At 44.8% G+C, this 12,039-nt stretch overlaps 1 protein-coding gene across 3 annotated transcripts in view; it reads right to left on the bottom strand.

Annotated features, from left to right (window-relative positions):
- RABL6 (RAB, member RAS oncogene family like 6) overlaps nt 1-12,039 on the bottom strand; it is a 51,942-nt gene that overhangs the window by 32,973 nt on the left and 6,930 nt on the right. For 2 of the 3 annotated variants that reach the window (XM_052681298.1, XM_052681300.1), the window contains one exon: nt 7,255-7,302. The exons of the other annotated variant lie outside the window; for it this stretch is intronic. In XM_052681298.1, the coding sequence (XP_052537258.1) occupies nt 7,255-7,302 (48 nt within the window). Of the gene's footprint in view, nt 1-7,254; nt 7,303-12,039 lie in introns of those variants that run through there. 3 annotated transcript variants of the gene reach the window in all.

Here is a 12,039-nt window from a genome sequence, read left to right as displayed (position 1 = left end):
CTAAAAAAGCCCAGCTCCCTCAGCCTGTCTTCGTAAGGGAGGAGCTCCAGCCCTCTCCAACAGCTCCACATCTTTCCTGTACTGGGGAGCCCAGACCTAGGGATAGTTAAAGTTCCCATCAACCTCATAGGAAAGTGCAAAAGGCAACAGACTACACAACTGGAGAAGACACTAGAAAAGTAGCATAAAGACTTCTGTTACCTCATGGCCATAATCCCATCTAGATAAATCTTCACATTTCTCCCCAACTCACCTGCTTCTGCTAAGGTATATGCTAAAATGCAGCCGTTATTCCTAAAGGTGAGATCCTCTATGACTTCTCCCTTTTCTTACAGCCTCAGTAAGTTCTGATTAAGCTCACAGATTGACATTTTAAAGTACCACTGGTATTTCATAGAATCACAGAGTTGGAAGGGACCTTAAAGACCACCCAACTCCTACTACCTACCACAGGCAAGGATACCAACCACCAGATCAGGATGCCCCAATCCACACCCAATTTGGCCTTAACGGCTCCAGGGATGAAGACAAGATGCACAGCTTCTCTGGGCAATTTGTCTCAGTGCTTCACCACTATTACTGTGGAGAATTTCTTCCTTATATCTACTCTAAATCTCTCCTCTTTTAGTTTAAAGCCATTACTCCTTGTCTTATCACTACTTGTCCCTGTAAGAAGTTCCTCCACAGCTTTCTTTTAGGATCTGGAAGGTTGTTTAAGGTCTTCCCAGAACCTTTGCTGCCCTAGGCTGAACAACCCCAGTTCTCTCAGCCTCATCTCCATAGCAAAGATGCTCCAGTCCTCTGAGCATCTTCACAGCATCCTCCACACTCACTCCAACAGCCCCACATCTTTCTCGTGCTGGGTGCCCAGAGCTGAAGCAGCACTGTAGGTTGAGTCTCACAAGGGCAGAACAGAGGGGGACAATCATCTCCCTTGCCCTGCTGCCCCCACTCCCAATACAGTACCAATACAGACCCTGAGGAACACCACTCATTCTTGGTCCCCGCCTGGACATGAAGCTGTTGGCCATGCCTCTTTGGACACAAGCATCCAGCCAATCCCTTACCCACTGAAGTCCATCCACTACATGCCTGTCTCTTTAGGGATGAGGACGTTGTGCAAAGCAGTGCCAAATGCTCTGCTCAAGTCAAGGAAGATGATGCCAGTCGCTCCCCCCTTATCCACCAACCCTTATCCCATTGTGGAAGCCCACCAAATTTGTTAGGCATGATCTGCCCTTAGCGAAACCACGCTTTATGTCATCAACCACTTCTCTTTTCCACGTGACTTAACATAGTTTCCAGGAGGATCTGCTCCATGATCTTACTCAGCACAGAGGTGAGACTGACTGGCCTTTACTTCCCCAGGTCTTTTTTGTTTTGTTTTGTTTTCCCTTTTTTTTTTTTTTTTTTAATATGGAGGTTGCATTTCCCATTTTATGGTCTCTGGGAACTTCATCTGACTGCCACAACTTCTCAAATACGACATTTCATCTACCAGTTTCCTTGGGACCTTTGCATGCATCTCAGCAGGTCCCATTGACTTGTGCACCTTCAGATCCCTTAGCTGGTCTTGAACCTTATCTTTTCCTACAGCATGCAGTCCTTTGTTCTCCTAGCCCCTGTCTTTGCCTTTTGTGACTTGGGCACCATGTCTACAGGACTCAGTGAAGACTGAGACAAAAAAGTTGTAGAGTGCCTCAGTCTTGAGATGCGTCGCCATAAGGGAATTGATCCTTGAACGCTAATCAAATTCTCTGGGGCCCCTGTTCCCTCCAGGACTTTATCCCATGGTGCTCTACCAAGCAGACCCTTAAGAGACCAAAGGCTGCTCTCCTGAAGTCCAGGGTACTGAGCTTGCTATGCATCCTCCTCACTCCTGACTGCATCCCTTGTGACTCAGCATCACCAGAAAACAAGTCAGGGTTTAACTCAAAGCTTCCTGTAACATCAGTAACACTGTAATCACAATTCCAAACCTTAGAGCCCAGGACCAAGGTGAGCACCATGAACCAGTAACCAGCATCAGCACAGTGGCCATCAGCAATCACCACTTCTCAGTGCAGGCACTCATCACCACCTGTTGCTACGAATCCCAGTATGCAAGAGCACACATTTTTTCACCCAGCGCTGAAGAAATGTAGTGTGGACATACCATGAACAAACCTGCCCTTGCCCCCAGGGATTGTTTAAACTCTAGCTATGTACAGTAGTTTCCAGAGCTTTATCAAATGAGCAGCACTGTGCAGTAAACAGACCTGCAAGGTCTAGAGACATGCTTTGCAGATATCGAATATCCTCCAGATGTTATGGAGAGCAATCAAGAGCTGTACTTCTAAATCAACTTTATTCCAGTCTGAACAGCGGTGAGTTAACTAAACAATAACGGCATCACAGAGACTTGGAATTCCTTCCCATAATTTCTAGAAAGTCACCCTGTTACTGACAATGCAAGATGTCTGGCAGCTCAGAGGTGCCCACAAAGCCACCCCTGCTGACTCTTCTAAGAGTCAGCAACACAGGACAAAACCAGCTGATGAACATCAAGTGATTACTTGTGAAATCTGTGGTTCTGCACATGACACTGGGGAAAACTAAGAGTTTTATTCTTCTGGCATGCAGGTCAAGGTTAGTTATGAAATACAAAGTTATTTCTGAAAGATTTCTTTCTGAGGTGCTTCCCTACTTAAGCGAAGAAAAATTGCATTAGAGAAATCACCCATCCAACGCTCTATTATAGGAAATGTGCACAGATATCACATACATCCCCTGTGAATTCAGCCGTAGGCTGCTGAAGGCTGTTTTGGCTGGTAGCCCTAATTAAGAAGTTTGCAACGCTTCTCTTGCACAACTTTGCAAGTTACATTTAGTAAATTTCTGTCAACTGTACCACCTGTTAGCTGCCAAGCAATCAGTGTCAGCTATGGAAACAAGAGTTTGGGGCACCTTCTGAATGGAAGGAGCTGTGGAATAACAGTCAGCAGGCCTTGCAAATCAGCTCTGCAAGTGCTCCTGGACACAGAAGCAGTCTCAACACCTTGACAGCACATCTGGCAATGCTTCTGTACATCACTGCAAAATGTAGGTATTTCTGAAATATTCAGAGCCCTGGTGTCATTTATTTTGTCACCTGAAAACAGTAGAAATATTAATTCTGATCCTTCTCTATTCTTGCAATCTATCTCCCTCAACGCGCCCTGATTTTACCCAATGCAACTGAAGTGGTGGGATGTCTAGGATGTGCACACCTGTCCCCACTTGAATCAATTTCAGGTCAGTGGAAACGACGTGGCTCTTCTCAATGTCAAAACAACACCATTTCTCTAATTACTGCTCGGTTTTGCTGGCCTGAATTTCTAATGGTAAAACAGAAACCCAAGTAGCTACAAACAATAATCCAAAACTCTCCACAGTTCACAAACGTCTCTTGTCCTTCTGTCTTTCTAACCTGCACATATTTACAACTACTGCATGAGACTGAATACAACGTGCACACCTCTCCCTGCCGATGGCTTTAACTGCGGACCAAGAGCAAACACCAGCACTCCGATGCGACGCTCCTCATGGCTACAGAGGAGGTCACCTACACTGCAGTAACAGCTGAAGAGCCCACGTGTGTACATACTCACGTGCAACGCCTATTTCTGGAACAAAAACTGCAAGATGAGCCAGAGAAAGACGTATGTAGTGAAAAGGTGCAGGTCAGGCTGTAAAGGCAAGTGTGCAAAGATAACTGTGTGACTGCACAAAGTCCTGTGGGTTAGGTTGCAGTGCTGTGTGATTTCGGAGCCTTGATTAAAAAACAAAGGTGAAACACAGAACCAAATAACCTCCTTGCAGCATCCCAAGGACTACAGGACAGTTCCTCCAGACACCCAAAGACAGCATTCATGGCCAGCACCTGACGGCCTCTGCACTACCGTGTGCGTTGCGGGATAGCAAGGATTCAGTAAAGCTTGCCAGCAAATGCTGTCCACAGCTTGAGAGAAACACTTCTGCACATCCTATCAAACTGCACAGTTCTCAACTGTCTCCCCTGAGTCCTCTAACTTTTGATGTTAGAAAATAACAGAAGTGTTCATTCTGATCCTTCCCTACTCTTACAACAAATCTCTGAGAGGGAGAAGAGTGACAGGAAAAGAAATTAATTTCCAATACAGTGGAAAGGGCTTACGTGATTCCAGGGGCCACAGAAAATCAATCTATGACTTGATCCGTTCAGTTTGTGTATGAAAAAGATGCAGGAACCTAACTAGCAAAAGATAGGAGATCATCTGAATTTCAAGCAGCTTCTTTGCATTCAGGATCTGTTACAGCTCCACAACCTGCAGCAGTTACACAACATGCTGCAAAGCCAGAAAGATGAGTCAGGACTATGACTTCTGCTGACAGACATCTCTTCTATGTTCTTTTAGTTCAAGGGCAGCAAAGGAGGCTGTACTTAATAAAGTATTGGATACAATTCAATACAATCCATAGCTGGGAGCAAGCTTTACTTGCTAAGCATTTAACAAATGGCATCATTACACAAAGGAGCTCCCCCAGTAGGCCCAGGGAAAACCCAGCAGGCTGCAGATAAGCCCAGTCCAGTGAGTCTATAGGTAAAAAAAAAGGTAAGAGGAGCAGCGCAGTGTAACAATTGCATTCCCTCCTGCTCCCATGCACTAACCTGCCTCACACCTCCAAGCTCACCCAACAGCCCTTTCCCCCTTACTTCCCAATTAACGTCTTTATGCCAAACAAATGGCACCGATTCACCATTCATCAGTCAGGCAGGGCCAACGGTGCTGTTTCCTGTCTTCCTAACAGTCTGGAGAGCAAAATCCAAGCACGCTGCTGAGCCAACAAGGATAGGGAGGCACAATGCTAAGAGCTAGGCAAAACACAACCAAACCACATTTAACTCCGTGCAAAAATGTACACGCAGCTTTTCAGGGTGCAGATTACTGAGGTTCCCCATACTCTCCTATGCATTTTCACACTGAGATACAAAGAATGGCAGTGCTGCATGACACAGAAACGGCTGAAGCCGCTCTACAAGACTGAAGTTGAACACTGCAGTTCAACTGTACGTCCTTCAGCAGCAACATACCCACAAGTGGGTTCATTTCCAAGATGGGTTTTCTAAATTTAAACAGGTGTCTCTTAATTTTCTCTAACAAGGAACAATTGTTCCACAATGGGGAAACACTCACTGAAGAAATTTAGCCTGGAAAACAGTGTACATCAAAGTGCACATTCAGAACACGCATTTCTGGCAGGTCCAAACCCAGCCTGATAAAAGCAGCATTCTGCACAAAACGGGCACACCAGCCAGGATCTTGTAAGGGCAGGGGAAAAAATGGGGGAGGATCAGGTCTCATCAGCACTCTGCTCTAGCAGCACTGAATACTTCACTACTTGAAGCCTACTGCCTACATTGGTGCCACTCTCACCAAAAACATCACGCAGGAGGATTTTTTGTCCTAAACATACAGAAGGAAGAACAAAAATTAAATAATGTTAACTTTAAAGATGATCCAGCTATTTGATCAACACATTTTCCTAAAGTTGCATTTATCAAGAACCTGCAATGCTATGGCAATGGGAAAGGATTTGATTTTGTTACATCGTGGCAAAGTAAATTTTTACACTACACAGATCGAATACATTCAACTATGTAAAAATACACATTCGTGGTCCATAAGTAGGGATCTCAACAGAATGAGTTCCATCTTGAATATAAAGTGGAGGTAAAGCATCCCTTCAGATTTCTAATACATGTTCCACTGCCAGAAATGAAGGCGGTGTCAGAAGTGCTGTTAGCAACATCTGCTCATATCAAATCCAATCCATTTTGCCAAAAAAATGACAAGTCTCTAGTTTAGAAGATGATTGTGCTCAGAGAAGCTGTTCACAGAAATAAATGCTGGAATCACACGATTCCCAAATTAAATGTCTATCTATACATACCAAAGTTGCAAGGAGGAGAGAAAACAGATGTTTTGCTCAGATTCTGTCCCTGTGCACATTATCCCACGGCCTGAAAGTCACACTGTGACCAGTCTGACTTCAGCAGTACCTCTGAAACCTAAAAACCTAAGCAAGGTTTTGCCTACACTGCATAAAACAGTTTAAAACAGTGAAAAGATAAAGTGCCCAGGATTGTCACCTGAAGTTACTGGTTCAAGTTTAACATCAAGGCTTCCTTGTCTGAACCACAGGTGCTATCTTTACTTAGCATTCCAATTTCATTCTTTCAGACATGTCATAGCTGATCTGAAAAATTCTCCTCCCTTTGCCCCACTCTACCTTTGCCATCTTCTTATTTGGCATTTACGCCTGTGTAAGCAGCGCACGGGGAGCACTGGAGGAGTGTGCTTCAGAGGCAACGTGTCAACAGGCAAACCATGAAAGGTTATGTTTCACTCACATTTGTGGTCAACAAACCTGAGTGAGAGAAGCACACACACCTGCAGAGCGTAACACATCCACTTGCAGAACTGCTCTCCTGGCCATACTCACACTTTGAACCAGAAGCCCGCCTGGTACAGCACACCTCTTAAAAGCCAAAGAACGCGCATGTGGGGCTATGGAATAGGTGGTTACAAGCCCTCCACCTGTTCTAGTAACCCACTGGATGGCATTCAGATCGTACCTTCAAGTATGTCTATCTTACTTATTTAACAAAATAGAACTTTACATCCTGGCAAAACCTGAAAATTACTGAAACATGTATTTACACATCTTAACGATTCTGTTGTAAGCACTTAGGAAAGATGGAAGTAATTGGCTGCTCTTTCATCCTTCCCTCCTGCATACCTTACTCACAGCAGGTAACATTTTATCATTTACCAATGTCTCTTCTTTGAAAAGCAGCTTGGCAAATATTTCATAAGCAGAACGCAGAGCGCAGTACCTGGCTAAAAGTATAAAGGAGAGAAGATGAAGTTTATTCAGCTTCTCTGAACTCTACTGTAACCCTGTAGCAGGCTCTCATCTACTGCACAGGACATCAAACATCTGCTTCCAAATACTGGGTTTGATCTGAAGTTCAGACTGCAAACAGCGGGCTCCAGCACGAGACTCTGCTCTCCCTTCTATATTTTCTGAGGAAGTAACAGCCACGTAGCCAAATAAAATAAATACATGCCTTTTTCTACAGAAAACAGAAGTAAACAGGTACATCTGATTCCAGGTAAGTTCTTAATTAAAACTACAAGAAAAACAACAACAACAATGAACGTCCAATAGGAAGGAACTTATAAAGCTTACCTTTGTCAACTACATCCCACACTTCAACTTTAACAATATCGTCAGTGGCTAAAAGCACAAAAAGAAGAGTGTCAGCAAAAGGGTGTCAGCAAAATGAACAGTGCCCGCCCCCCCATGGAGCCCAGCCTGGACCCACAGCAGCAGGTCAAAGCCAAAAGCAAAGCAGTGATGCTCAAGTTGGGGAAAACCTACACATCACTGAAGGAATGGGCGCTGCGGAGGGAACAGGCTGTACTCCAGCACTGCCTTATCTACAGAACTTCTTCAGGATTCTCAGCTATGTGGTATTTTTCTTTGCATTTATCAACAATTTGAAATGTGTTACAAATACTGCATGCAGATTCTTTTCTTAACACACAGAGGTTCTCGTTCTCTTTCAGAAAAGATATACATTTAATTTTGGAAAATAGTGCCTGGTCTAAAAGCCAGGCGTTCAGCTGAAAGCCAAGGGAACACACATCTAAGGAAAATCAATCCCACTAGTGACAAGTTCATGTAAACACGACAAACACTGCAGGCAGCCCTGCAGCCACAGAAATCCATTATGCTTACACACATTTCAAGACAAACTCTATGAAATACAAGCAATTTTGCCTCTCTATGAGCTACAAAGTCAGTAAATAACAGGCAGCAAGGTAGATTTCGGCTGCTAAAATCTGAAACAGGACAAACAAAACAATCACTGGAAGAATACTACAGCAAGGACTGGCAGCTAGCAGGTGGACTTTCAGAGGGCACGAAGATGGGCAGCTCTGCATGGGTGCCTTCACTGCACTGGAATAAGCAGTCTGATCTTCACAAGGCTGTGCTGAGACACAGCTGCTCCTCAGAGATGCTGAGGTATGAATATGATGATGGTATGAAAATGATACAGGGTATGAAGCAAAAGCTTCCACGTGGAGCAGCTCTGAACATAAAGCAGTGGAACGGAGAGAGAACGTCTGAAAGTAGAAAACAATCTCTTAGCATGACATGAGAATTTAGCTAAGTGCCATTCTCAAGCCAGGAAAATATTTTCTCTCCAGAATTCATTATTGCTCAAATGCTTCAAAATGTTGCAAAGACAGGCTCTAAATAAACAAAAAGCTTCTGATCCCCTGCTTCTGGTGAAACACCTTCTCTTAGGTTCATGCACAAGACAAAATCAGCCCGTTTTCCCTTGCAGCAGCTCCCACTGACGTCCCTCCCAGCAGCAGAGGCACGGGGTGAGGAGCCGTGCCAGGGCTGACAGCACTGCAGCACCTGCACTGCCGCGGCCTCTGCTCAGACCTGCACACCACGTCTGTCCCACAGAGCACCGCAGCCAGCAGGGCTCCGGCACCACGCTGCCCATCACCCACCCGGCTGCTGCTGGTACTGGGGTGTTGTTCCCAAGCTCCAGCAGCCGCCAGCTCCTTATCCTAACACCAAATGCACTCTCCTGGTCAGTAATTTCCCCACCACTGACTTTCTACTGAGCAGCAGCGCTGCTGGATCGCTGAGGAGCTGAACTGCTTGCCCTCTCCATGCCCTTTTCTCTGAGGGACAGCACAGAACTTTGCTAAGAAACCTATACGAGATCCTAGAAAACCACTTTGCACGTGCTGTTCTTCTTCCCTTTCAGCACCAGTGCTCCTGTTTGTCAGTAGCCAGTAAGTTCTTCCTCTTTACCACCAGCTTCATTCCTGATTGCCCTGAGCACAGGGGAGGTAAGCACAGCACTGCTGCGTTGGCTTCCATATGACTCACAGCAGCACGAGCGGAGTCTCACCCTGCCAGCTCTGAAGATGTACTGCAGCAAAGAGAGCACCACAGCATCATTTTAATTCAATAACTTGCATTCATAGATCAAACCACTCAAACCCCTCCACTGTTTGGCTCAGTACTCTGTAGCCAATGGTACTGTAAGACACTGTTCACCCAAAACATGGTGATGAGGTGAGAATCACAATCACCAAGGTTGGAAAAGACCTCCAAGACCACCCAGCCCAACCACTCACCTACATTTCCCCTCTAAACCTAAAATGCTGTGGGAAGAGATTTCCGCTGAGAACGACAGCTCTTTTCAGCAAACGTTCCATCTTCAGCAACCAAAGACTACCAATTTCTAGCAAGCATGTTACCAGAACCTTTTCCTTCCTCCCTCTGGTTACAATTACTTTGAGAAGACTCCAACTGCAAGAAACCTTATTTAAAAATAAGAGTCACTGCTTTATGGGAGGGATCATACTTGCTCTCATTGCTCTCAGGCAGTTACGTGACTCGCCTCTTACCCTTCGGATTGCAGAGCACAGAATGCCACACAGCAATCTATAAAGCACTCAAAGCGTTGGAACAAAAGCATTTGCTATTTTTTCTTTTGTTCTAAGACCACTAAAAGAAGAATAAAATTGATGACAACTGAAAACTAAAAAAGCGTACATTAAAGTCAGAAATGGTAATTCCTTACTTGGGTAGAAAAATTTCCATAATAAAGACAACTGGCACTGAAAAGCAATTTGGTTCGTTCTGAGGAGGAAGAAATAACTTCAGTGCTGCTCTCATTAATTCCTCCAGTATAAAACTTCTGAAGTTGTGACAAGGCGATGTGCTCCCTGCCTAAAAGGCAAATCTAATACCAAGCAACGTAAGAATCCTTGAATATTTGACAACAATATAATTAACATCTGTAAATATTCGCTGCCAGCTACCTCATAATGTTTATTTAAGGTGGCATGAGAGCACAATCAGAGGAAAAACAAACTTAATTCTTCCTCTACAGATTAACTCAGCGAACAGGGCAGTAATCAGCTCGGAGGCCATTTCTCACATTGCCTGTGGTAGATGGAAGGTTTACTCAGCAGGACACACACCTGGTAAGATCTGTAAAAAGGGAGTTATTTCTGCAAGCTTTTAGGTCGGTGTAGAATTTCCTACTGCAGATTATTAGTAAGGAAATAATAGGATTTGATCAAGTGAAAGAAACACCAAGGGAAACACTTCTCCCAGCAGCTTGGCAGTGAAGGGAGACGCTGTCCCTAAAACGTGCAGAAACCTGTGAGATGAGCACATCTTTCTAAAGCAGGAACAGCCTTCAAACGCCTTTTTGCTTGTAACTGTTCACGTACACAGCAACAGGCATGGACAAGCCTCTCAGAAATCAAAATCTGTATTTACAAACAGTGCCTTTATTACTGACAAAGATTAGAGAAGAAAGAAAACAGGTTTTTACCTGCGATATTGCAGAAAACCACAATTAGCAGTTCACAATTAATGCAGTCTATCCTTTCAACTTAAGACAACTGAAAAATGAATTAACCTGTGCCTTACTCTGATCTGTCTGCTTAGGCTGAGGCATTCAAGTTTGATTCTGGAGATTCAGGGGTCTCCACCCTTCAAACACCTTCTAAGCACTACATCCACGTCCCAGAACGGGACCACATTCTGAGAGAGAAGAGCAAGGGCGTGGAGGGAAGGTGCCACAGCTCCAACACAGCGGCAGCCGCTTCGCTGCAGCTGGACACCACCGCTGTGTGAACGCTGCAGACGCCAACACCTTGTGAGAGCTGAGGCAGAACTCCCATGAGATGGTGCCCAACACCAAGGCACCTAATGAAGATGTGCAGAAGGTAACCAGCACACCTTTGCAGCACTGCCACACAGAGACTCCCAGAGAAAGAATCTAAAAAGTTGTGACATCAGACTCAGCTCATCACCAGATCCAGGACGCGAGAGAAAACCACTAGCTGGACTGAGCAAAGCTGACCTGCACTCCTCCCCTAACCAAGGCAATTCACAGCTCTCCATCCTTACCAATCTCTTCAACCTCTATCAAGAGACAGATGGCTCAGGTGGAAGCCTGCCTGCAGAAGGGCACAAGAGCCCCAAAACTGTGCTTACCTGCACACTGCAAACACACAATGGCAGTATCTGCTCCCTCTCCTTGCGATGAAGCCTACGAAGCCAAGGGATGCTAAGTGCTGTACCCCTGGTGGCACACTGCCCGCCAACACACGCTGGGGTTCTGCCATCATTAACGCAAGACTTGGGCATCGTGGCATCATTTAAACACAGCTTCATCGATAAATTAGACAGAGCATTCAATTCAGTGTTTACCCCAGCTGTAAGCTTTTGTTTCAGGCATAAGGAAGCAGAGTACATGCTTCAGCAACACTTGGTAATGACAAACTAAGTGCTGACCTTTTTTCCTTTTTTAAAAGCAAAATGAGTCTCACAGAGCAAGCTCATGCTGAGTCAGTGCAGCCTGCAAGGCTGTGGCATTTTTTGTTCAGGAGCCCAAGAGCTGGACTTAATGTACTGCTTATACAACCACTGTGCCTGCAGTGTCTTCTCCAGGCTAGATTCAGGCTTTCAGAGCCACTTACTTTACAGTGCCAGAGCAGATGGGAAAAATCACACCTCATCTCTCAAATTCAAACAAGCACTTAAAAAAGCTACTTCTGTGCTTCAGTAACTCAGCCTGGAATTATCAGTGCTACAACCATTTTAAAACATCCTCACCACTAGTTTAATCTTAATCAGTGAAAGAATAGTTTGCACCAAGGCCTTCACCTGCACACAGTACTGCGACACCAACCAGGGTCAGCATCAGAGACAGACTCTCACCACAAACCTGTTGTCATTAGCAAGTCAAGCACATCACGCATATTTTTCAAAATCTTTTGGATCATGAATTAAAAACCTTCCTTGAATTGACATCAACAAAAGCTTATTTTTTAGCTCTTACAGCATATATGTAGGTCACTTGGAAAGTAACACCTCCTTTTTATTTCCAAGGAAACTACAACAGATACAAAGAGCACAATA

Source organism: Tympanuchus pallidicinctus, unplaced genomic scaffold (genome assembly GCF_026119805.1).
Source record: "Tympanuchus pallidicinctus isolate F22 unplaced genomic scaffold, pur_lepc_1.0 scaffold19, whole genome shotgun sequence".
In the NCBI taxonomy this organism is placed as follows: Eukaryota; Metazoa; Chordata; class Aves; order Galliformes; family Phasianidae; genus Tympanuchus; species Tympanuchus pallidicinctus.
The sequence above is the reverse complement of the archived record's forward strand: the minus strand, read 5'-3'. Positions and strand labels throughout refer to the sequence as shown.